Source organism: Channa argus, chromosome 15 (genome assembly GCF_033026475.1).
Source record: "Channa argus isolate prfri chromosome 15, Channa argus male v1.0, whole genome shotgun sequence".
Taxonomy (NCBI): Eukaryota; Metazoa; Chordata; class Actinopteri; order Anabantiformes; family Channidae; genus Channa; species Channa argus.
Window position 1 is genome coordinate 6,682,073 of NC_090211.1, and position 26,006 is coordinate 6,708,078.

Sequence of the window (26,006 nt, forward strand, 5' to 3'; positions counted from 1 at the left end):
CTTTACCAGGAGCTAATAACCACATGACAAATAATATCAGTGCTTTAAAAAGAAGTGGAGGAGATGGAGAAAAACACGGAGTCCAGGCAGCCATGCTCCAGTTTGCAATGCGGCCACAATAAAGAATTCATGACAAAGTGGCTGAATAATTACACACAACTTAATGCACAGCAGAAAGTTAGAGTTTAGTGAAAGAAAAGTTGGGTTCAGTCTGCTTCTTGTCCAGGTAGAGTGCCTTACCTTTTTTGTCTGTGTATATCTGAAATGCCTAGAGCCTTCCTTTTTATATATAGCACACTGTGTGACAGCAGTTATACCACCTTTTCTAACTCCCAACCCAGTGGGTTAAAAAAAAAAAGCCAGAAACACGATGCTGGATGATATATATCTTTTTATTTCCATTTTCATTGCTTCAGCCACACTGTTACTTACACATTCACCGACATCCTGTGACCTGGTACAGCTGTCCTGACTGAAACAACCATTCTGACTGAACCCCTCACTCAAATTCTCAGCATTAACCAATAAAAAAGTAAACCTCTTGAATAAATTATATATAAAAAACAATTGAAAATCAAACAGAATACCAATTTGAGAAAGATAAATACAGCATAAACAATGTTATTTCATCATTGTTGTTTTGACCACAGAGATAAACAACTGCTAGGTCTCCATTTAGTCATCATTAGTAGTATTAGTATCAAGTTCATTGTCAGATTTTGCTTAAAGCATCACTTATATAATTTTTCATTGCATCAAGTTGACATCATTCATGTTAATATAAGCATGCAAACATGTTTCCCCATGACCATTCAGAACTGCACTAACACGAGAAGACAGCGAAAGAGAGAAAGAGAACGGGGGGGCATACACAGTGAGAAGGAAACAGGCCAGGATGGAAGGGATGTGATGTAGTTGAGGGAGCGTTGGGGGGGGGGGGGAATAGAGCAAGAAATGGAGAGGTTAGGGGGAGGTGTGTGGGGGTAGAGATGGAGACAAGGTAAGGATTGCTTGAGGAGAGACTGAGAGAATGAGTAATCAGACAGTATTCAGGCAGACGGAAACAAGATGGGGCAGACAGAGGGAGCAAGCGAATCAGGGAATGTACTGGTTCCACTATGAGTTTTTCATCTATCACCAGGCAGTAATACAAAGGCTAAATAGGGCAGACACAAGCAGAGAGAGAGAGGCTGCGAAAGGGAGAGTAGTATAGGGCCTGGAGACCAATGAATCAATACCATATCTATGTTTGCCAGCTGATCAATATCCCCCAGCTGACAAACCCCACAGGTATCACACAGAATGTGTCATGTCCCTTATATCTGATCAAGCACAACAATCAGTCTCACTCCACTTCTGTGATCCAAAGTTAGAAATAAACTAGATCGCTCCCCTGAAACACGCACACACACACCTTGACAAATGTGTGTGTATGTGTGTGCAATGGTGTGTGAGAGGATGAGAGGAAAATGGCAACGATAGCAATACAAGTAGCTGTAGCGAGGTGTTGTACTGTTGTTTTGCTGAGGTTATAGTAGTACTCGTAGTAGCGGAGACAGACATGGCTTTATAAGTCTGTATCATTTTACACAGGAAGTGCAGAAATTCCAGCCGCTTGTTTTCTCACAACACCTCCTCCCTGTTGTCTTGCTTTAAGGGGATCTAAATTTGTCACGATCTGTAGGCTGCAACAGACGAGCCTCAGATGTTTCTCTTTTTCATTTTTTTGTGATTTGTCTCATAAATTTAATCAAAACACACGCAACGATTTAATTTTCAGTCACTGTTCCATCTGTTTTTTTCCCTCAGACATACAGTACACGAATTACTGAAAAAAGTACACGATCAACACAGTTACTTACATCAGGCAATGGGTTAGAGAGGAGACGAGGGTTGAATGATTGGCAGCTGAGTTCAGAGACAACATAGATAATACAAACTAATGTCTATGAAAGACAGTTTCCCACCTAGTGCAATGAGGCACATACAGTATAGTACACACACACACACACACACACAAATGCTCTCAAACCCACACACACAGAACACACAATGGCTCCTTGTAAAGACACAGGACAGAAGACACATTTGGCTCTGAGATGAGCAGTTTTAGTTTATGGACGCCAGAATTTGGGGACTGACAGAGGCGAGGGAGGTGGTGAGCACAAAAACGTGTCACACAAAAGGTCACAGTGACAGACACGCACGCACGCACACACACACACACACACACACACACACACACAAATACAAAACAAACACGCCCACAAACACAGAAACACACACTAATAAAAGCAACATGGACGTGTGTGTCCTCCTAAAGTCTTGTCAGAGACATGATGTGGACTTGAAGATAACAATTTTCTCAGTTGAAGCTGGATGATGACTTCTTGAGAAAAAAAAAATAGAGTCCTGCAATGATAGAAAAATAATATAGAGTGGTGGTATCTTCCTGTGCATCTTCCAGCAAGTGCACTTCAAACCATCCAACATTTGGATAAGTCTGTCAGTTTGGCCAAATAGACCATGATGGTCAAATAGTCTCTCGGAAGCTCACACTTTTCCTCAGAGGACTACAATATATAGCATGAATAGACTCCTTTCCTTGTGGATATATGTACAGTATATTGTATTACACAAAAGACAGAGCAAAATAATCTGAAAAAAAGAAAAGTTGATGCTGATGAGCACCACACTGACCATGAGAAAATGCATGAGAAAAAGGGACACATTTCAAGGTTGCGTAACATGCTTAGAACGAGGAGTCTGTCCTCGTTTTTTTACTCATCTGACATCAATAAAGACCACTGGATGCTTTGCCGTCTTCCCTCTGGTGAAAAAGTGAGATATGTCTGAATCCAGAGGGCACAGAGCCTGGAGAAGGCATCCAAAATAGTCAGGAGAATCCACCATGGAAGTTTTGTCCTGCTAAGTACTACATGACATGGTTTCCTATACAATTTGTTAGATACTGTACACACATGTTGCAAAGAAAAATATCGACATAGTGATTTTCTCCTTTTGTAGTCTGTGCAAGGCATGAACCTTTGGTCCTGGTTGAAATGACCATTCTATGATGGCTTTTTTCTTTTCTTTCTTTTGTTTAGTTTATTTTCAAGAGAGAAAAGTCAACCCACACACCTCCTAAATTACATACTGCACTAATCTGAAGCACACATGAACTAGGAACATACCCTAAATTCTCTCTTTGTGTGTGTGTTTCCAAACTTACACCTCACAAATGACACTGTACCATTTTATTATCCAGATGTGTTTGTAAATGTGTAGTCTCAGATGTAGTGGTCTAGATGCTCAATATGTAGCTTGTGATAGATGTTATGTTTTCCTGGCTCGGTTAAGATAGCACAGGACTTGGAGGACTCATTAGCAGGAACAAAACAGCACTAGCAGTTGGACACTAGCAGTGTCTCCGTGTCTCTCTTTCTTTGATGGAGAGAATTATTCACAGATGAGAGGAAAGTAAGGAACGTCTGAATCTTGAGAGATGATAATGACCTGAGGGGAGAAGAAATAAGAGAGAGAAGGCAGATTAAGCAGGAGAGAGACGGGGGGATGTATAAACAGTATGCAGCACTGTAAGTGTGGGGCCGAGGAGGGGGAGATGCATTACATAACCCATAACATCTAGATTATACAGATGCGCTGCCTTACAGCGCCTACATCTGACAGCTCCACAGCATCCACTTTATCACACACTAACAGTTAAATAATGCTTTTAAAGACTCAACCAGTTTTCCTGTGTAAATCTGACTGCTGCTCAGAATGTGGATGTTTAGCCACTATACCTTACAATTCCAATATAGTGAGGCTTTCACACACAAATCAAAGATGTATTGGATTGTTTTTGGAATGATGGTACAGATTACAACACATTGTTGACATACAATTAATCTCTAAATTGTATGTATAAAACCATACTTTTGAAAAAAAACAAAAACTCAAAAAAAAATTTAGTAAAGGCTCACCGTTTTAATCGGAGTGAGGACTGTCCACCACGATGTGTGGCTTAGGAGAAGATGTTGTCGCACTCTTTGACACAAATGTGCCGATTGCTTTTTCCTGCAAGGAAAAAAGACTTTTGCTTATGGTAATTAATTGTTAAGAAAAAACAATTATTTTAAATACATACAACGGAAATGAGTAATGCAGGTATCATGATATGTTATACATTCTACCAATGCAATTACGGTTACTAGACAACTGTAGGCAATACAGCTGATATCATTACTGCTAACATGCATAGTTGCGAAAAGCAACATTTACTCAAGTTCTACATGTAACAGTTTGTCAATATGAACTCTCTTGCCACAATTTGGATGAGAAGATTGATACCACTCTTATGTACTCTTGTGTCACTAGGTCTCCAGTGTTTAGTTTAAAAACAGCGCTACAGCTGGCCTGGCTTTGTCCAAAAGTACTAAACTCCACCAACTTGTCATTTTAAAATTGTTTCACATAGCAGCTTATTCTGGGTACATTTAAATGCATTATTAAAAATGCATTCATATTCATTTCTTACCATCAGTGCTACTCCCACTACTGTTAATGTACCCTTACCTTTATACTACAACTGCATTTCTTCAGGTACGACTGCTGCTACTATTTCTAATGATTAAGGAAGATTACATTACTAATCCATTTTGGTTGTCATGCTTGCCTTTAAAATCTGAACATAACAATCGCAATCGCTCTCTCACACAAAAACACATATGATCATAATGCCATTACCTCTACAAGCTGATGCCAGTGCTCTATTGGTTTGCGTGGATTGGCCAGCATGGCTGTCCAGTGCTCTCTTCCTGGACCGTCAGTGTCGCTGCCCACACGACACATCCCTATAACCTCGTTATGACCAATACTGACATGCAGCGAGAAAACGGGAGGATGGAAGCAAGGACAAGAGAGATAAAGTGTGAGAGCAAGCAGAGAGGCAGGGGGGTGGAGAGATGGAGAGAGCGAGGATAAAAAAAGGCAGACAGAGAGAGGGAGACACGGCTTGTAAGAAACAGGCAGAGAGAGTGTGTCATTTATCAACCTTGAGTACTGGGAAAAGAGTACAGCGGCTGAGGAAGGATATTGAATAGCAGTTCACAAACACACACAGCCCGGTATAAAAGGCTCATGTCAGCAGGGAAGCAGGCACGAGCACAAACATACAAAAGCACACACCTATGGAGATGCCAAATGGAGGGCAGACGACATAATAGGGAGGTGGCGCGTCTATACACAAACACATCAACCAGCCAAGTGTTGCTGCACGTGGCAGACAGACAAATACAGGCAGGGTTACACGTCTTCCTTCACCATTAGCATAAATCATGCTTATTCATGAGGTCCCTGTCTATGTAAAACAGGGATGTCCACCAGGAGGCTGACTCACAAGGGGGCCCTCATCGTGTTCAACACAGCCGCAACACCATCGAAATGTGACGACCACAAAGCAACAGCAAACATCACGCTGCATGTGCAAACACACATTCAATAAACAGCACACTTCACAGTGATGATCGGTCTTAAAGCCCCTGAAGCATGCTACCTTATCATAACTGCTCGGTGTGCTCACCAGTCATAGTCCATCACTGCAATGATGATGGACACACTTTCTATATTTTCATTGGGAATGTCAAACACCAGCGCCTCGTTGTACGTGGGATTGAGCGTGTTCTTCTTTATGGAGGTCTTCCTCTTTTTTAGCCTTCGCCCATCACAGATCAGAGAGGCCTTCACATATGGATCTGAAGCATAGACAAAGACAAAAAGAGGACAGTGAGGAAGGATAGGAGGGTTGAGGGAAGAAAAATGAAAAAGGGAAGAGTGGGAGAGAAAAAGCAAGCACTAAAAGGAGGTGGGATGACGAGGGCGATGGAGACAGAGAAGGAAGGTGTATGCAAAGAGAATAAGATAATGGGGGACTCCTGCAAATACTATTAGGTATTATGCTCACGGGTATCTGCATCTGTAACACATAAAAGGCATGAAAATCAAGTCACCTTGGCAAAGCTGGATTAAGAACACAAAGGGAGAACAGCAACACAGGTTGAATCACTTGAGCTATCCATTCAACATGTGCTGCTCGCTGAAAGCAGCCAGGGAAACACACACATACGCACACCCACGCCTCCATTTTTAGGCTGCATTTTTAAGCACCTTTCAGGCGCTGCAATCATCTTGGGACCACTGTAGCAATAATAACCACATGTGGTCATTACCTTTTGAGATCTCATTTAATCTGAGAGGGCATTGCCACTGCAATCACAAGTATTTAAGTGAAAGATGACTAAAGAATAAAATCTTCTGTAATGCCTTTGTTAATTCAATATTAGCTGTGGCAATCACATTTGTTGAAATCAGCATCACGACTAAACCTACTGCTGTTCTGTCTGTATCTGCAGGAGTAGTCAGTACTACACCTGCAGCTTATTGTGCTTGCAGCCAAACACACTGAAGCAAATTTTTCCTGAATGTTGTTCATGTAGCAAATGAAAAGTATAGCTTTAGGTAATGTATTCATAAAAGTTTTACCTCCTTCTTTTTCTTACATCTAAAAATGTTTAGAAATTATTACTCTTGTGATGTTCAATTCATTCCAAGAATTATTAAGCAAAGGCCTATAAGAATGTATTCTTTTTGCTCTTTCCTTAACACGCTTCATCTATTTCTACTTCGGTTAGTGATTTATTAGGTTTCAAGAAATCTCTTTCTGCTATACTTTTTTGTGCAAACTTTTACTTGCAGGATGAGGGAATGGTAATGATAATGGAATAATGATTTATTTGGTGGCAAATGTCAAAAAAGTTACTCTTATTCTGGGGAACTGCTCCTACAGGAAAAATATCTCACAGTGCATGCACATGAGTTCATAAACTATAGGTTTGACAACTAGAATATTGTATAAACCTAAAAGATCTCAGGAAAGCAACACGAACCACCAGCAGCTGTTTTTTAGACAGTGTTAAAGAAGTTTCTCGTCATATTTTTCCTTTAAATGAGTTCCCACTCACGCTGCTCCCTGGAGCTCTCACAGCAGCATGATGAGTGTTATCCTTTACCTGAGAAGCCAGTCAGATCCATGGCTTTGAGGTTGGTGGCCTTGATGATTGTAGCAGTGAGCCTGCCTGCAGTGGGCAGGTAACACAGCGAGAAATTAAGCTCCCCCAGGTCAGCCTTCTCCTGTAGGTCACCACACACATACAAACAGGGATCAGAAATGGAACGGCGCTGTGATCACGCATGACATTGGAACCAGAGACAGAAAAAACATTAACAGACAGTTATCCTTTGGTTTTCTTTGACTGTTGATGCTCTGCAAAGAACTACATCTGTGCCTGACGGCAAGTGACAGCAGGCGTCCTAATGTGGACAGGCAGAGTGTTTAGGCAGAGGGGAAGTGCCGTCACTGTAAATGAGTCATGTGCCAATCTGTCAATGTCCCCAAGTTGAGGAAAGTGTTAAGCAGAGGTGCAGATTCTTCTGCCTTTTCATATAGATCACCCTCCACTCCCATCTACTCATCTTCTCTTTGCCTGTGGTCTCCTGCAGCACCACGGTAATGACACCGGTGGTGTTTAGGTCACACTGTGGCGTGATGGTTCCTTAGAGGCTTTAAGCCTTACTAATCAATACTTCTCCCAGTGAAACCGTAAAAAAAGCTGAGAGGCTGATGCTTCAAACTTATTTAATAAATGAAACATCCATGCCAACAAATTGTAAGACTTTGGTCTCTCTAATTTGCTAATAGCCTTCTATGAATATTTGATATAAATCTATTCGGACGTATAAAGAATTTTGGATGTGGCCAACAGTGCCTTTCCAGTAATGCATCTGGACTCTCCTGAGCTAGTTTTTTACATTACCAGACTGAATTAATCACTACTGCAGACAACAGATATTGTCTGAACAATGTCTGAACAATAAACTGTATTCATATAGCATACAGTGTAGACCATAATGCTTGTTTCTTTGAGTCATATGAAAGCCACAGTTTAACCCTGAAGCTAACAGCATTGCAAAAGTTGATCTGATGTGATTTGAATTCAAATTTCTAAAATCTCCTTTCATTTAACAACGTACGGGCTCAGAAACTGACATTTTTGTTTCTGAAATTTCACAAATCCGGTACGATCAAACAGCAAACGCTTAGAACTAAAATCATGTTTTGGAATTGGGAAGCAAATCTGCACACTGTTTGCACAAGTACCTGTAAACCTTAATAATTTATAAAAGGAACCAATTTCTGTATTAAAAAACAAGAAGATCTGCATGTTCATCCATCGCCTGGTTGTTAATGAGGACACAGGGCACATTTTAGCATTTTCTGTCCACAACTGTGTAACTTTAAATTATTGTATATTTTTATATATACTCATGTTTGCATAATTTGTTTTTTTTTTTTGCAGTAATGATCAATTCTATTTATTTTGACTTTGTCCAATTCACATTTATTTCCATTTGTGAATGTCTTTTTTTTTTTTTACTTGAAATGTAGAAATTAAACTTATATTTGGTATATATCAAAATATTTATCTTTGGCTTTGGCCCAAACCTACAGCTACATCAGCCCCTTATTACCATGAAGATCATTCAGATTTAATCTAATCTAAAATGTGCATCTCCTGTGAATGTGATTATATTTCTCATATTTCTGCTCCAGTGTTGTCCTTACCGCAGTGCCCTCCACAATGTCCCTCCAGATCGGTTTGTCCCCACTGCTCTCACTGAAGTCTAGCAAGTTGTCCACCACTACCTGGCCAATCAGGTCGTGTCTGGAGAAGCGGTCAAAGTCGTACACAGAGAAATGCAGTTTCCTGGAATGTAGCTCATTCAGTGGCACGCTGAACTGAAACGTCTCGTTGAACACTGGGTTTAAGGTCTTTCTGTGGACCTGAGAGCGAGAGACAAAGTATAAATTTACAGTGACACTTATTGATTCAAAGTTCAACACCTGTGTTTGCCTGCTCAACTGTTTATGATCTGATAAATAAAAAGACATTAAAGCTAGATTATGGCCCTGTTTCCCACAATATTATTGTAATTCTACAAACCTACACAAGTAGTTAAGAGCCAAAGCTAGTAGGCACACACTTCTTTTCAGGTTTAACCTGATGTTTTGATTCCCAAAATAAAAATAATGTTAATAAAAACATTTAATAATCCTTTGCAAAAAAATAATTCTAAAGCTGTATTACCCACAGCTACACATTTTCCTGCCCTATTATACAGAAATATTAATATCACTGTACTCAGGTGGTATTAATGGAACCAAATCAAGTAAAAAAGCACTGGCATTGTATTTATATTAGTGTTTATCATTCCTATCTACTCACTCTGTACTTGCATATGTGTTTCTGTATACGGTAAGTATGTTATTCGTACTCTGTATATGATAAATAATTAATTACCCAGTAATTTGTGTGCTCTAATTTTATTGATTGCTTTTTGTTTAAATAACCACTAGTGTGTCTGCTACATAGTAGACTAGATAGAAGTAATAGTCTGCCTATTTTGTGAGTTGTGATTCTATTACACATTTTTTGCACAAGCAGGATAAAAAGAACCACTGAGAATTCAGGACATCTTTACTGTGAAACAACCTGACAGATTTTTTTAAAAGTTCAATGCAAGCGTTCAATGAAACTAGGACTTACTGTACCTGAGAGGCACAAGTAGAGCTTCTGTATATTTGGTCAATGTACCTTTTCTCTAAAAACAGTAATTGACATGACTACACAATTTCTTTTCAAATAACTTTGGCACTGTGTCTTCTGTACTGAACCTATATCCTTGTATTTCTGGAAGTTTTCCCCCCTTTTTTGCGTGCTGTCTGTTACTACAAACTGCTCATCTTCGGTTTTATCCAAAACAATGTGTAAACATAAAAGGCATTGCTTTCTGCAAACCAGAGGGTTGTTTTTCCCACAAAAGAGCTACTGCAGACTTGTTGGGGAAAAAAGTCTTTGATTAACTGCCTATGGGATAAATCACATTATGCTGAAAGCAGACGTTATTACACAAACGTCATGAATCAGTATTTTAAATTGAGTCATCAACATTTCTTCAAAAACCAGACACAGAAAATTCCAGAACGGGTTTGATTTATAGTGTGTCCAAACCTGCCAAAATGTCCTTGGGCAATATAATTAACCTCACCACCATACTGACTGACCTCGCTCCTCATCCAGAGGGAGAAAAGTGAATTTTACCCCTTCTTGTGGGATGAAAGATCAAATCAATCCTTGTGAAATAACATAAAGAACTAAAACTTAATTCAAAAATTCAATAAAAATGTTTACAACACATTCCCCACAGGCACCTGTATTTAATTTAAATTACTTTACCAAGTGGGACTGTGTTGTTTGCCTTTTCTATTGGTCACCTCCAGAACAGGTCAATTAAAACCTAATCTTAAATCGAACTATCTGTCTGATAGAAACAGAGCTGCTGTAATTTTCTACTCATCATTTTATAGCACATTGCAGATGACATTGGTAAATTTGTCTTCAATCTCACTTAATCTCTAACACAAAATTTGTTGACTTAGTGGTTGGAAATATTTGCCATAAAAGCATGCTGCCATGCAATAAAGCTGGTGATAATAAAATGTGACACATACTAGATTTTCCAAATCCAACTTTTGTCACTGCATGAGTGGGTCTGTCACTCCGGCTTATTAGCACTTGATGATTACTTATTAGCTTTGGATTAAACATGCAGCTGATGGAGCCGCTGTGCCTTTAGAAACTAGAAACACAAAGCTCTAACATCTACTTGTAGGTGATATTTCATTCTCTGAAATTAGTTGGAGGGATAAAAGCATGGCAAAATACGAGTGGTGTAAAAATTCCATGTTAATGAGGATGTGATTGAAATTAAACAATCATCTACACTCTAAACAAAAGAGGAGCCGTATTATGCAAATGATTGATGCTTTCATGCTTTTCACAGGCTGAGAGGGCTTTTGTGATATATAGGAGACACTCACACAAAGGAGAGAAACTAAACGGGTGATATTTCAAACTGGTACAGCTTCACTGTCACACTTTCCTGGCTCTACGCTCAATACTGACCCATTTCAGCTACAGAATTGCTCCTTGTTTTAACCTAACACTGTACAATGCTACTGGTGAATTTTAGAAAAATATAACAGAGAACTAAAAGTCAAATTTAGAAGGCCCCTGGATGCTCATAAGTCTTGAGTTTCTCCACAGAGAATACATTTAGAAGAGCAGAGAAGTTTTTTGAGGGCTAAGGGTGCTTTTCTTGGTACAGAACATCCTTAAATATTGACTCATCTGTCCTCAATCCCCAGAATAACACACAGGAGTTCAGAGTAATAGTTTGAAGTACATTATCTCAAATAAATTCTGCTGTAGATTAGATTAGATTACATTAATGAAATTGTAATGAGTGAAGAGGCTGGGTCATCAGAGCTGCAGTGAAACAGCAGCTTAGAGCTGATGACTGTGAAAGCATGTAGTGAATTTTTTGTCTTTGCTTTCATAGCTTTAGGACCAAAATTCAGCAGTAAGGGTACATGAGTGTTGTGGTTTTAGGAGTGCAAGGCACCTTGGTCTGGAATTTCTTCTTCCTGTCTGGCAGTAGGTAGATCTTCACGTACGGGTCAGAGAAGCCATTGGCATCCTTCGCTGGCAAATCCAGAGCTTTCAGGATCTTCACCACCAACTGCTCAGTGCTGAAACACAAACACACATACACATGTATGAAATAAAAGGATTTTACTTTAAAAAAAGACATGAAATGTAGGGGTCACACATACTCTGTGAGACCCAGACAGGATCAACCCACACACACAAACACCTGTGGGAGGTTTTGTGTTTCTAAAGCAAGGAATTGCCAGAATAGCACTATTGTCTCTGTGTTTGTGTGTCCATGTCATCCTGCAGCTGTATGATGGTTGCACTATCAGCGATGGTACAGTAAGTGTAAGCACAGATGTACACTCACTGAGTAAGAATCTGGCTAAAGCTGAGCCCATTAATAATCCTTAACACAGTAGCCTTTATTCTATAGTCACTTTGGGCCACATACACAGAGCTGTTAATGCAAAAGAGATACAGTCTATAAAAAGTTTACACTGAGAAAAAGGCGTATGCTAACACTGGGCTGATACTGACCTGTCACTAAACCTTTTGACCTTACCAGTGTCATTAATCTTTCAATATATTAGTTTGATTGATTGTTTTTTCTTGTACTCTTCAATCAATACTGCACTGATTTCTAAAGTTTTGGTTCCCAAATGTAGTCACACAAAGGGTCCTGGATTGAATTTAGCAAATTACAAGATGTTTACCTGGATAGAAAAAAATATATGCTTTTTTAACATTATTTTTAAAAAATAAGGTTTCGTCTCATCCTTATGCATTTAAATTTGTAAACCTATTTAAACCTGCACCATAATTAAAACAAGCTGGCATAGAAATTGTTTTTTTCTTTATCAATGAATCTATTCTTTTAATTAAGTAATTTTTTGGTCTTATAAAAGTTTTTTTGTTTTTTTAAAAATGTTTTTTGTCCAACCAAAACTCAAAGATATTTGGTTCAACTTTACATAATTAAGAGAAAAGCAGCAACTTGCATAGATTTAAGAATATTATAACTGAACATTAAAATGTACTATTTTACATGGCCACAGACTGTGGCTTTAACACAACTTATAATAGCGTGTTACACTTAGAATGCTGTTTTGCATTTAAAGACAAAATAGCAAAATAACAAGAACATTATATTCTCATTATATTGTGTTCATAGGAGAAATAGCTTTATTTAGCCCTTATACCAACAAAGCAAGCAGATACACATTTCCAAATGGACATGTAAGCGCAGGAGAAGGGCTGTAGGCTGTTTTCTGTGTCATGCACACAAATATGCAAACATAAACACAGGTGAGCGCCTAAATGCACGCCTCTACATTTGAATGCTCCATCCACAGTCATGACTGCATCTCACGTGCCATTTATTATGGATTTAATTAACAGATGAAAATGAAGATGGCTCGGAGGTCTTTAATTGGGCCTCGTTAGAATGTGTCTCCTTGTGTTAATCAGTGTGTCAGCACTTCATTAGCTGCTTTAGGAGAGCAGCATGACCTTTGGGGACGGGCATCAGGAGGCCAAACACCAACAGTGACCCCAGCAGTTACACTGTCTTCTGTCAATGTGAACCAGTAACAAATATGACACGCTTTGTTGAAAATACAACTGTGGCCAATCTGAACAAGTGTTTACCTCTGAATCACATCCAATTATGGCAACAGGATAAACATGTCCACTCTGCAATCACGTCAAATCAAGGAGTTGATATACAGGGCAAAAGCTGCAGGAAATTGCATATCTTGCTCAGCTAGATAAACCTTTTAATGGTAAAACCCAGGCTAATTTAAAGATTTATCTTATGGTGATTTAATCCAAAATTATTTTTTGACAGGTGACATGAGTAACCAGTGTGGTTCACAGCTATTTTCAGATGTACAATAATAGGAAACAATAGGAAGCTTGTGCATAAAAAACCCATCTCTCCTTGATCATCACCTATTTTCCTCACTTTGTTTTTTCTTATATAGTTACAGGTTTTCCTGCACTCACATGTCTCATTATGAGACATGAGCCTGAACCAAAACCAAGGTTTCATACACATTCCCCAAGGCATGCTGCACAGAGTTTTCCTATTGATGCTCGAGCAGAGAGCAAAATTCACGGCCCTATTCCTGGCAGACAATGCCCAAAAGCTAGCTGTTAGTCCCACAGAGGAAATGTGTCAGCTTTTAATGGGATTGTCAATAGAAATACCTTTCCCAGAGGATGTGAAGAAGATTGACATTGTTGTTCTGACTGTTACACTCCAAACAACGGGGTCTCACACATTAACATACCAATTTAACACACCTCTCTGCATGTGTGTCTGCACACATGCCCACACACTTGTCTTGCTGCTACATCTCTAACCTTTTGTCTTTATTCTCCCATCACACCCTCCCTCCTACTGTCTTTGCTATAACAATTTACATTTACATTTAGATTTAGTCATTTAGCAGACTTTTCCCTCTGGTGTGATGACAGAAAACAACATGTATGACATAAATTATCTTGTGACTTAATAAATGGAGAGAAGGGACTCGTGAATAGTTTTCATCATTACCCCCCCTCACCATGCAACTCCCTTCTCTGTAGCTGTACCTCTGGCAATAACACAATCTGGTGTTATTTTGTGTTGACAATGGCTGCTGTTTAAAGTGTTTCACCATATATAATTCAGGACTGAATCAGCCTCTTGCTGCCTTTCTTTTCTGACCATCAGCACTTTCACCCATTCTAATGTTTCTACAGGTTGGGGCAGGCAGAAATAGGGGGCTGCCAAGTCAGCGGCAGTCAGCGAGCTGCACACTCCTCCCTACAACCCAGAGCCAGCCCTATTTACAGTGCACCACACATTCATATGCACCAAGTTCACACACCAAGGATCCCACCAATTATATTTCTGGACCCCGAATTCTCCAGCAAAAAATATTGAACAGAGAATTGTCAACAGAGCAAAAGGAAGGTCACTACAACAATCTGTGCCACACTATACCTAAATGACATTGGTGCAGCTTCGTCATGTTCATTTAATGGGTATTAATAATATTTCTGAATTATTATGAATAAGTCGAACACACTGACTACCTCTTACATCTTATGCTAGTGGTATGTTAGTGGCTTTTTTTCACATTGAGGACATACCAAATTCAAATTTTAGCTTGTACTGCCTGCTTTTTTTTTTTTGGTCTACTAAAGAGGATAACAATGCTGAAAAGATATATTCCCAAGAAGCACACTGTGCCTCTTCTCTGCTATGAAGAAATTCTGCTAACCTGTATAAGCTTGCAGCAGGCCAGTATTATAGGCCAGTATCATAGCACAAATGTGCATGTACAGGGGCTAGAAAACTTGTGTGAGGTGGTCTAGCTCATGGATATTGTAGTATTTAACCACCACTACTATGTACAAAATTAAACATAAACTGTGAGTTCTGAAAAAAATTTCAACCATTCTTCTTCTGATATTTTTGATGTGGACTTGCTGGCTTACTTGAAGGCGTAGCGCAGGAGGAAGCTGATCTTGCCACAGGTGTCGCCCAGTTTACCTTCACCCTGGTCGCCCTTGGGCCTGTAGAGCTCTGGTTTGATCTGCCCAATGCTGGTTACCTGCTCCTTCTCCTCACCATGGAAGTCAGGACTGGAGAGCTGGTGAGTCATGGGCTTGGGCCTAAACAGACACAAAAGAGCTCAGAGGGTGAATATTAAGTGACAATCTCACAAACAAAAGTGTGATTCAGCAGTTTAATCGGAAATGCTGGGGTAGGTAAACTATCTAAATTGGGTTTACCCACTGCTTGTATTTGCATATGGGTTTACACATCTTTTTTACACATACATTTATCACAGTGAGTGTTATCAAATTAGGGCTGGCTGGTGAAACTATGGTGAAAAATGCACACACATATATCCAGTATGCTCATAAAAAAATCAGCACTGACCGTGAAGTGACCTGCTGCTGGGAATGAGCATTTGGCAGGTCTTTATGGGGATGGGCCCCACCCTCTGAGTTGGGGACATCTGGAGATGTCTGACTCAGCTTCAGAGTTCCTATCAGAGGGAGAAAATGGACAGAACAATTCTTGATGATTCATGTGTGTTGATAGATTGTGGCACTGGCTCTAAAGAGCTTTATTTTTTCTATGGCAGGGTCATCATTGGTTGTAATCATTGATCGCATTGATTGCATTGCACTGATTTACCAGCAGAGACAAGGGGGGAAAATTAGCACATATATTTATTGTAGCAGAACATAAGCCATTACAAAAGGCATACAACCCAGAAGTGTATGTTCATTCATCTGCAATGAAGGCAGCCAGCAAACATTTGACTGTGAATATGATAAACAACCTGCACTGGTGCTGACAGCCAGTGTAAATACCAAACCAAAATGAAAACTCAAAGCTGGTTCCTGAACTGCTTTATATAATCAAGTATTTATATCTTTCTTGTATCTGTTAAAAACAGTTTCTGAAATCTCTGTTTAGTGTGAAAATAGTTGCATTTTTGGTTAATGTTGAACCCAACTGGACAATCCCTCCCACCCTCCAATCACACATAAAGTAAACTTGTAAAGCTCAGTTATCTAATATCTTTGGGTGTATTAACCTCTAAGATTAAATCAAATGCCTATGTGTGAAGGGTTTGTTTCTAGTATCACACATGCACAGAATTATGAGCTCACTCCACAGCTTTAGCATTTGAGCTCATTCTTATGCCACATTTACATTTTCATTCAGTTTCACTGATCACATCAACTTTGTTTGTAGCAGCAGCAGCAGAAGGCAGCTGATGTCTGCAAAACAGTTTTGAGAAAAAACTAACTGATGAAGAAAATTTTGATTTTAACTGCTAAAATATGTTGTATATCATTTAGTTTAGTTTACAGAGATGAAAAAAGAAAATTGAAAGAGGACTTGCATCTATCAGGTGGTCAGAAACAGGATTCAATAACAACTTCCCGTCAGTCTGTGTTTATGAGCTGTATATGATGTTACTCTGCACTGTACAGCGTTTCTAAAAAATCCCTACTGCAGCTTTAAGGAACAAACAGATTGATCCTTTAAGAAAAATGCTGGCATTTTTTTGTTGTAATTAAAATATCAATTCAAACACACAGTGTACCTTGTTTCCAAAGTTTTTTTTTACAGTACAACATTGTTTTGTTCCAAAGATTTAGGCAGTAAGATTAAAAAGTTGAATGTAACCCTAGTTAAAGAAAAGCCATTTATACATACAGTAATAGTCAGCATTCATCACACACTGGCACAGCACAGATACATTATTTTTACTGTATGTAGGTACAGTAAATGTATTGAATTCAGTACTGTGAGTATATTAAAATGACAAGTTATTGACCGAGGCATTACATTACTCTCACACAGTGGGATTAAGTGCCTTTAATGTCAATGAGCTTGCTTCCTCTCTCACCAGCATTGTTGGGGTAGGAGTCCATGTCCAGGTAGGAGTGTTCCTGGGTCTCGTGTGGCCCCCCAACTACACCTCCAACCTCCCCCCTCTCCAGCCCCACCAGGTCAGAAAAGTGGGGGTGGTGCTGGCCCTGTTGGCCCAAGGAGGGGTAAAGTGAGGATGAGGAGTGACCATCCTTCCTCTGCAGCAGTGGGGGTAAGAGCGATGACGCCCCGGCGCCTCCAAGGCTTCCAACCCCAGCGCTTCCAGGCAGCAACCCTGAAGTCAAACTCATTCCTCCGCCTTCCTTGTCCCGCCATGGGAGCCAGCACAGTTTCCAGGAGACAAAAAGGGAAACGGAGAGGAGGACGATGCCACAGAATGTCACAATGACCGACAGCAGGCTGACTGAGATCTCTACATGGAGAGAAGAGAGAAGGGGAGACCGATTTAATAGAAAAGAGCAATGATTTAATTATTATAAAGTCTGTTTTTACACAGAAAGAACTAAAGGGCAACAACACTGAGAATCCACAGCCAAGTACAGCTAAGCCCAATTAGTTTTACTGGTATTTTTCCACCAACTCTCAGATGTCAGATGATCAGCATTGTTACTGTTTATCTTGAATGAATGTGTGTACCAGCTGTCATGGCAACTAATTCAATATGAACACATGAACTTCATGGTGGCTGAAGAGGAAAAAGGCAGGGGATCATAAAAATAATCTTGCTACCATGGAGGTTAGGATAAAATGTCACAAAACTTCACAAAGCTGGCCTAAAACAGTGGACCAATCCCTACACACACGGACACACACCCCCACAGCATCACCACCACATGTACAAATCATCCATCATCGGGCAGGATGAGCAGGACCCGCTGTAGGCGCAAATTGGTTCCATATCAACCACCACCTGAAACTCAAATCCCATATTGGACTCCTGAGTTTAAAATGGGGGCAAATGTTGGCAGAGTGGATATTCTTAGAATAGAAAAGGAGGCAATGCAGGGCTGGGGATGGGCAAATAATTAAAACCAAAAAATAAAAACACCCTTAGTGAGGCCTCTATGCAATGTCATCCCGCATTTTCTCATGCTTTGGAGCTTTTAATCTGTGACGGCTCAAGGATTGTGTCTGAGGGATGGTGGCTGTGGTGGTGGTGTGTGGTGGGCTGTGTGGATATGTGGGGGTGAGCATGTGGGTGTTAGGGAGGGTGGCGTATGACTCATCCGAATAATAAAAGAAAAGCACCAGACAGCTGGACAGTTCAAGCAACAGCCACGGTCAAAGAGAGCACAAATGAAAGAAAGTCGGCATTAGCCCCACAGCCTGGTAACTCCTGTAGTTCTTTTGAATTATCCTTAACCACTGGATGTCTCTTTATAAATAGCCTGTTTTAAGTGTGATGACTTGACAATAGGGCCAATCAAGGGCCACAATAAACTGTAGTCCTAGAGACTTGAACATGAATATTCATGGACATTAAGTAGACCAAGAGGACTCATCACACATTGCAGATTTTTGTATGCTTGCAGCATCCAACCATAATGTTTTGCCCCTCGTGGTCTTGCCCTGCATCTAAACCAGAAGGCCACCAATAAACAATGCTTCCTTTCCTGTGGACAGGCCAATCATCAGCTTTATATATAATGGCACTGCCATAGTATCAGAGAACAACACGAACCCACACCTCAGTCTGCTGCAGACCCACACAAAGGCTTCTTTCTCTTTAACCCCTTTTCCTTCAGTTTACTCCAATTCAGACTGTCTTTATGTGCATGAGAAAGACATAAACGGTGTTAAATCATACGAAAAGAGAATAACATTTTATCTGTAACAGACTGACAACAAAACCGAGAGGAAATTAATGAAAACAAGACAAGAGCAGCCTATCCTCCAGCCCTGGGGTACATCTTCTGGAATTTGGTTTGCCTTCTGTCGCTATCCACCCTCCCGGCCTTTCTCTCCTTTCACTCTTTCCTCTATATAATCCCCTCAAACACCTCTCATTCCATGCTGTCATTTCTTTTCCCATGCTGTCTGCTTCTGCATGCTCTGACTTTAGTCCTCTCCTCAGCAACTGTCTCTTTGTTCGTCACCCCTACCTTCTCTCCGTCTTCCTCCTTCCCTGCCTCTCCTTCCTAGCTCTCTCTATGGTGAATTAATCATCACTCTGTGTATATCATTAATCAGCACTTGTTCAAAAGATATGATTGGGGGTGAGGGGGTGCAGAGGTGGAGGATGGGCAAGGGGACATCGATCTGTCGCGGTAGAGAACACGACAAGGTGGGAAGTGAGGAACAAGAGAAGGGAAAGAGGGCAAGGCAGGAGATAACAAGGATGGATATGAGAAGACAGTAAACTGATGGAGCAGGATGAGGTAGAAAATATCAGGAAAAAAGTAATAGTAAATAGTAATAAAAAGGGGCGAAGGGAAAAAAAAAATGATCCAAACCAGAGAATGACTGGAGAGGGTTGAAAACTGATTGGTCCCCATGTTGAAACAGACATATAAGCTGACTGGGTTTACTCCCTCTGTTTGTTACCACGGAGGAGCAGGGGGAAGATTAAGGGAGGGTTGATAAATGCGATGCAACTACCAAAGCATGTGTGAAAGAGTAGAAACCAAGGAGGCAATGATAGTGAGAAAAAGCCAGAGAAACAGAGAGATGGAGGAAAACAGCTGACAGTGATTTAGAGGGAAACCTAAAGAGAGAAGGGGTTTAAGGATGAGAAAGGTTAATGTATTGATCTGAAAGAGGAAAAAACTAAGTGAGGAGGCAGAGGAGTCAGTTGTGTGTGGTTGACAGATCAGGATGTGCTGATAAGACATGGCTGTGATCAAACGTGTGCAGGGACTGTCGGAGGCCAAACCACTCTCCTCCATTTGTCTCTCTTTAGGGCCATCGCGGTACCTTCCTGAGCACTGATCCTGCCAAAGATCCAGCGCTAATCCACAAAGAATAAAACACGAGTCAGCGGGCAGGTAGGTGGGTGGGTAGGAGGCCTCTAAAGTGCACCGTGAAGAGGGACTGAGGCTCCCTGTCAGTTAACAACTGATGCAAGCCTACTGGGACTCGTACACTGCTTCACATCAAACACGTTTCCGCTGCTTACACAAGCCATTCACTGACAGTTTTCATGGGCTGTGGTCCTCAGAGGGCTCACAGACTTCCATCAGCAAACACTGAGAAATCACATCTGGTAAGCGAGGGGGCCAACGCCTAAAACCACGACGTGACATTTCTTCACAGAGCCATCCAAATCTCCAGAGGCAACACAGAGCCAATCCAGGCTAATCTACAGTGAGCCACAGATTTCCATGTTAATCTGCATAACAGTGCATTGCACTTCCAAATGCTCCAATGAGAGCCCACACACAATACTCTTTGCATAATGCACTCCAGTGCCGCATGATGCACCTACTCAGTTTGGCAAAAAAAAACAAAAAACAATTTTACATATATATCAATTTGGACACTGGGAGATGTGACCCCCTAGCTGGGACAGTGGCTCCAGCAGATTCATAACATCTGAGATCTCTTTCCAGTAGAGTAAAGGTAGAATTTAAAAAAAAAATATATATATATATATATATATATATATGTGTGTGTGTGTGTGTGTGTGTGTTATCTCAGACCTGGATTACTGTGTATGTGTATATAAACACACGTGTATATATATACACATACAGAGTAATCCAGGTCTGAGATGACAATCACACAATTTTACCAAGAATCTTTTGGGGCTCGTCAAAGAAATGGGATGGACTTGTACTGTAGCAATTTCAATCTAGCAGATGAATATTTCATGGTTTGTTGCTTCGAGTGCACTGTAGCCCACCATCAAACATGAGCACTCTTAACATTTGCCAACGTATGCCTAAAAGACTAACATGCAATATGTCATTTTCCATGTATCTGCAGCAGATGTGACAATACTGCATTTCTCTTTTATCATTACTGCTTTTGAGACAAAACATTCAAGGTATTAGGTAAGTTTTACTAACAGCAAACTAAAAAGCATATAATAGAAAAAAGTGAATCCCTTTTTAACTAAATATCATTTAAGTGGGTTGTGAGCCATACCCCACACCTTTTACATATCAAAGAGGTTCCCCTGGGAGGCTTGAAAGGTGTCTGTAAGTTCATGGTTTCCTTCTACCAAGAGTACAGTAGTTCCTGTTTGTTTTAATATATTTAATTAAAAAAATCCAAGCCAACCTTAGGTGTAGTTTTCATAATAGAAAACAGCATCATGTATTACAAAGAAATTTGTTTTGTCAACCATTTTGTTAAAAGGGTTGACAAAACATGTTGAACATGATAATAGAGCAGAGGAGTGATTTATTGTCAGACGTTTCAGTTATTTTCATTTATTATTATTTATTGACGCTTCTGTAGAAATTGCAACCCTGAACAGAATAAACGGTTATCGATAATGAATCAATGGATTTACACTGACATGCATTAAACTGACTACAATCTCTTTTCTGCAACCAACATTCATAAGCTGAGTTTTAAAACTGCGAACGATGAGACAGAGTTGACTGTAGAGCCTATATTTCGCTAATGGTATTCTGAAAAAATGAAGACATTGTCATAATGATCTATGAGAAGCTGCATGTGTGTCATTTACCTGTCTCCAGGCTTCTGTTACGACCCCTCAGCAGGTAGCTGAACTCCTGGCAACGTTCGCTCTGGCTGTAGCCTCTTGCTGAGTTGAAACACAACTCTTCCACCAGCACCAGCGCCTTCTTACACAGGTCTTCATCCCAGTCCCCCGACATCCTCCAATCCGCATCGCACTCTCACCAGCAGTCAGCCAATGACAGCACAGCCCTTGCCGCCCTCACCTATTGGACGGCACTTGGTTAAGTAGAGTGTTGGCCCGTCCACCTTTTACAAGTGCGAAAACAGTAAGAGTAGGCAGAGGAAGCTGAAGGGCAGCAGCGATGAAGGGCCTCTGCAGGGTGTCTTGGTCTGGATCACAGAAACCAGGCTGATGTGCCCATGGGTAACTGAGCAACACCCACCCCTCTCACTTTCTCTGAAAGAGATCAAAAGGGAGAAACTGGCAGCCTGAGTATAAGGACACTAAGGTGTGCAAATCAAGTTCCTGGCAGATTGGTCACCTTAGCCATTAAATGAAAACACTGATGCCAAAACCATCAATGTGTGATAGATCATTGGCTCCACTGCTTCATAATATCACGTTATTGTACACTATAAAGAGTGATACAAAGCAACTGGCATCAAGTTGCACATCAGTAAGAAAATTTGACTTTGATGCAGTCACTAAAACATTTTTACGTTCTTGTAATAGAAAACACCGTCTGAAAAAAGTTTGCAGTGGGTTTGGCACTACAGACATAATGTTCAAAAACTTTTATTATCAAACATATAATTTATTGGTAGTTTAAAGATGTTTAAAAAGGCAAAGGTACATTGGAAATTATGTACCACTTAATGAAATTAGGAATTTGAATTATCGGTACTTTGTATAGCCAAAATTGTGTGCCAGTGTTTCAAACATAGACATTATGACAATTATCTGAGGTCATATTTTCAGCACACAGCATAGTATAAGTCACTGTCTCTTCCTGTTCACTGTCACTTAACCTTCACCGTATTACTTTGAGTAATACAAGACGCTACTCATTTACCACAGTGTATACTTAATTGTACCAAGCCCTATTGCCAATGATTTTCTAGGGACACACTGATGATTTAGATAGAAATGACCAGTGGGTCAATCATATCAACACCTCATGTAATATTTCAAAGCAAAACACTTTTTACTGTAATTATAGTGTAATTTAGATAATTACAAGCTCTCTTGTGCTGAGTCTCTAAAACACAAATAAATTGAAATAATCAGTTTGAGTGTACAGTATGTGAGACTGGCCTCCGTTTTTTTTTTTTTGCAATTGCCAGCACCTACCTTAGATTTTCATATTTTGGTTCATTATACTAAAAGACAAAAATACAAATTAAATACTTTATTTGGCTTTCGTAATGTCATAAACCTATGGCTTGTGTGCTTTACCTTTACTGAGCTTGATTTTCGAGGTTCTGGGCCATGTTGAACTTGTAAGCCAAAGAAGAGATACTCTACATGAAAAATTATCTTTGCGCATAGATTCGGCTGAGGGATGCAGAGTTATGCCTGGAGTGCATGGATAACCTTTAGCTTGTTATTTTGCTAATGTTTCCAAGTCCAGAAACAGGAGCCCTGCAGACAAGTGGCTTCTTTTCTTCACTGCAAGCTGGAGAAACAGAGTCCGGCTCTTAGTCATTTAGCTCCACCAGGAAGTGGTGGAATGCATCGGTTTCTGTGGTCTCTAAAACACATCAGTATGGACTGGAAGTCTAATTTGTGGTGACTCCTGTTTGAAGCACTCCAGCATCACCTGAAAAGAAACAATTAAAATTATCAATGTGGTGCATGAAGAGAAGAAAACAGAAAAAAAAAAAAAGTGAGGACACCAATAAACAGCCATGTTTTAAGGGATAAAAATGCTAATAGAATCCTACATAGGATTCTTATGTGTGCACTCTTTGTCCTTCATCTGAGAAAAAGTAAACTTCTTTAGCATAATGTCTTTTTTGAACTCATTCTGTCTAAATAAAAACAGGTTAATTCCCAAACTCCAATTCTCACACCGTCTGAGTCTCCAGAGATTCTGACTGACGAGAATAAATATAAATTTGTGTCTCATCTCTTGCAAAAACCCAGATTTTGAACATGTCTTCATAAAATTATCACACAGTACATGGACTGGTTGGAAAATAAATCACTGGCAAAACAGTGTTTATGGTGAGAGGTCAGCTCACCTTTCCACCGAGACGTTTTGTCCTTGTGAAGCAGCAGACCTATTTCTCAAGCATGGTGCCTCGTCGGACAGGGGAAGGACTATTGATCATTTGATGTATGTTGTTCTGTGAAATGTCAGCGTCAGTCTTTGTGCATTGAGTGGCACCTCCCTAGCAAAGTGCCCCTTATGTGTTCATCTGTCTCAAGGACATCAATCAATCACCACATTAGGCAAAGACATATTTCACTCCGAACAAGATCTGAAACACAAAATGCTTCCACTCCCTTTCTAGTTTTCTGTCTCTCCTCTTAAAGACAGAAACCCACTTTCCTTTCTGGTTTGCCCTCTGTCACTGTCACCTTTGAGAAGTTGATTGTCACATTAGGATAGTCTGTCAGACTAAAGGAAACTCAGATAATGCAGAGTCTATTTATCTGTCCATCGCTGTCCATCCTTTAGAAATGAATCTGAAATTAACAAATCAAAATGCCATCATCCTACACCAACAATCAGATGACCCCACCTCCATTCTGTCCCATTAAGATAGTAAATCTGTCTGAGTGACTTTAAAACCCAGGATATCTCAATCTGAGGAATGGCTGTCTGGCACTAAACTGCCCGCCTCAAATGCCAGTGAGAGCATCAGGAAGGAGGGAGAGGAAAAAAGAAAGTGAGGAGACAGACAGACAGACAGACAGAAAGAAAGATTGTGTACCAAGAGACACAGGCAGAGCAAGACGGAGAGAGAGGGATGGGGGAGATGCTGACATTAAATTGGAGGCGAGACAGATAAAGAAGGAGGGGGGAAAACTGGAGCAGAGAAGGGCAGAAAAAACATAGGAAGCTGGTGGCGAGGGTGACACAGCAACAATGGTAATCAAGGGTTTGGGGATGCAATTTACTAGAAGCAAAATATTTACAGAAGCTGGTTATCACAGACAAATGTGCTTTCAGGAATAGTTGATGAATCGTTTCACTCAGATAGCATCATGGCAAGAAAAGTACATTTCTAGTGTAGAGCAACACTAAACCTCCCACAGATGCTCCATTGACTGCTGTTCTGCCTGGGATCAATAGTCTTAGGGAACGAATACACCACAGCACAGTCCAGCCAACAAGTAAGGTCACTGTCCGGTTGGCCAGAGGAGACAGGACTGGCATGCAAGGTCCTATTCTGACCATATAGTCTAAGGAAATAACATCAGGATCCTCAGGTCCTGACCAATCACATATTAGAAGGAAGTCAGTCGGTCTGATCATGAGCTAAATCTGGGGGAAGTCTTTCACTTGCCCCCAAAACGAGGACCAGGACACACATGGCTTCAGTGGATAAAAAGCAAAATATAAAGCTAGATCTGTCACATACCTGTAAAAGCAAATTCAACCCTGAACAGGTGTCCTTGAGCAAGACATTGAGCCCCTGGCTGTCCCCTCCTGTTAATCACTTAGCATAATAGCATCAGCTAAATTAATGGCTCAGTCCAGCAGTTACATACTCAGTCTACTTTAAGGGCAATAAAGCAGATGAGGCATTTGTGTTTGTATCCTCTTATAATGAACGGATCATTCTTGTATTTGCACAGGAAGGACAGATTTGAAGCCGCCCTCAGGTACACGAGCTGAGAAAAGAAAATCCAAACATTCAATACAAATTAGAGTGAAAAAGCACGTCCAAACATCCAAATATGGGGGGAAAAACAACTCGACACAGTATTCGTATTTTTTATTGCTAGGGCATACACCAATAAATATTTATTTAATATCGAATGCACTTTCTCACTCTTTTTTTGAGTAGTTGTATTGGATTTCTCATTTTTTGGCTCAGCACTCCTCATACAAGAATTCCACTGGTTTTCTCCCTCACTCGGAAATTCCACCAAAAACGGGCGCAAACAACACAAATCCTCGAGCTGGGTGAATTTGATAAAACCCTGGAGGTGGGTTTTTCGGTAAAAAGGATCATGTTAGAGAGCGCGACTGAAATCTGAAATCTGTGTGTGGAATCTGTCTCTGACAGATGAATCACACACCTCAGCTGGGTTTGGGAATTACAGTGATAAGACATTTGAAACGCTGCTGTCTGCTGGATAAGAAGCAGAAGACATTACGGTGCTTACCACAGACCTGTGATCTGTTTCAACCATTTGGCTTTTCTTTTTCTAGCTTTAT

The 26,006-nt window shown here is 40.3% G+C and overlaps 1 protein-coding gene across 3 annotated transcripts in view; it reads right to left on the reverse strand.

The window, feature by feature from the left end:
- Positions 1-373: 373 nt before the first annotated feature.
- Positions 374-26,006, reverse strand: part of syt3 (synaptotagmin III) — a 28,232-nt gene continuing 2,599 nt past the window's right edge. Inside the window, exons 2-15 of one of the 3 annotated variants that reach the window (XM_067477817.1) lie at positions 25,204-25,456; positions 23,857-24,033; positions 23,069-23,432; positions 21,659-22,069; positions 17,039-17,434; positions 15,550-15,658; positions 15,102-15,278; positions 11,584-11,710; positions 8,684-8,902; positions 7,071-7,191; positions 5,585-5,756; positions 4,750-4,879; positions 3,987-4,080; positions 374-3,516 (exon numbers count right to left, since the gene is read on the reverse strand). In XM_067477817.1, coding sequence (XP_067333918.1) covers positions 3,991-4,080; positions 4,750-4,879; positions 5,585-5,756; positions 7,071-7,191; positions 8,684-8,902; positions 11,584-11,710; positions 15,102-15,278; positions 15,550-15,658; positions 17,039-17,434; positions 21,659-21,809 — 1,692 coding nt within the window. In that variant the 5' untranslated portion in view covers positions 21,810-22,069; positions 23,069-23,432; positions 23,857-24,033; positions 25,204-25,456 and the 3' untranslated portion in view covers positions 374-3,516; positions 3,987-3,990. Of the gene's footprint in view, positions 3,517-3,986; positions 4,081-4,749; positions 4,880-5,584; positions 5,757-7,070; positions 7,192-8,683; positions 8,903-11,583; positions 11,711-15,101; positions 15,279-15,549; positions 15,659-17,038; positions 17,435-21,658; positions 22,070-23,068; positions 23,433-23,856; positions 25,457-26,006 lie in introns of all 3 variants that reach the window. The other 2 variants (XM_067477816.1, XM_067477815.1) reach the window with 2 other exon arrangements.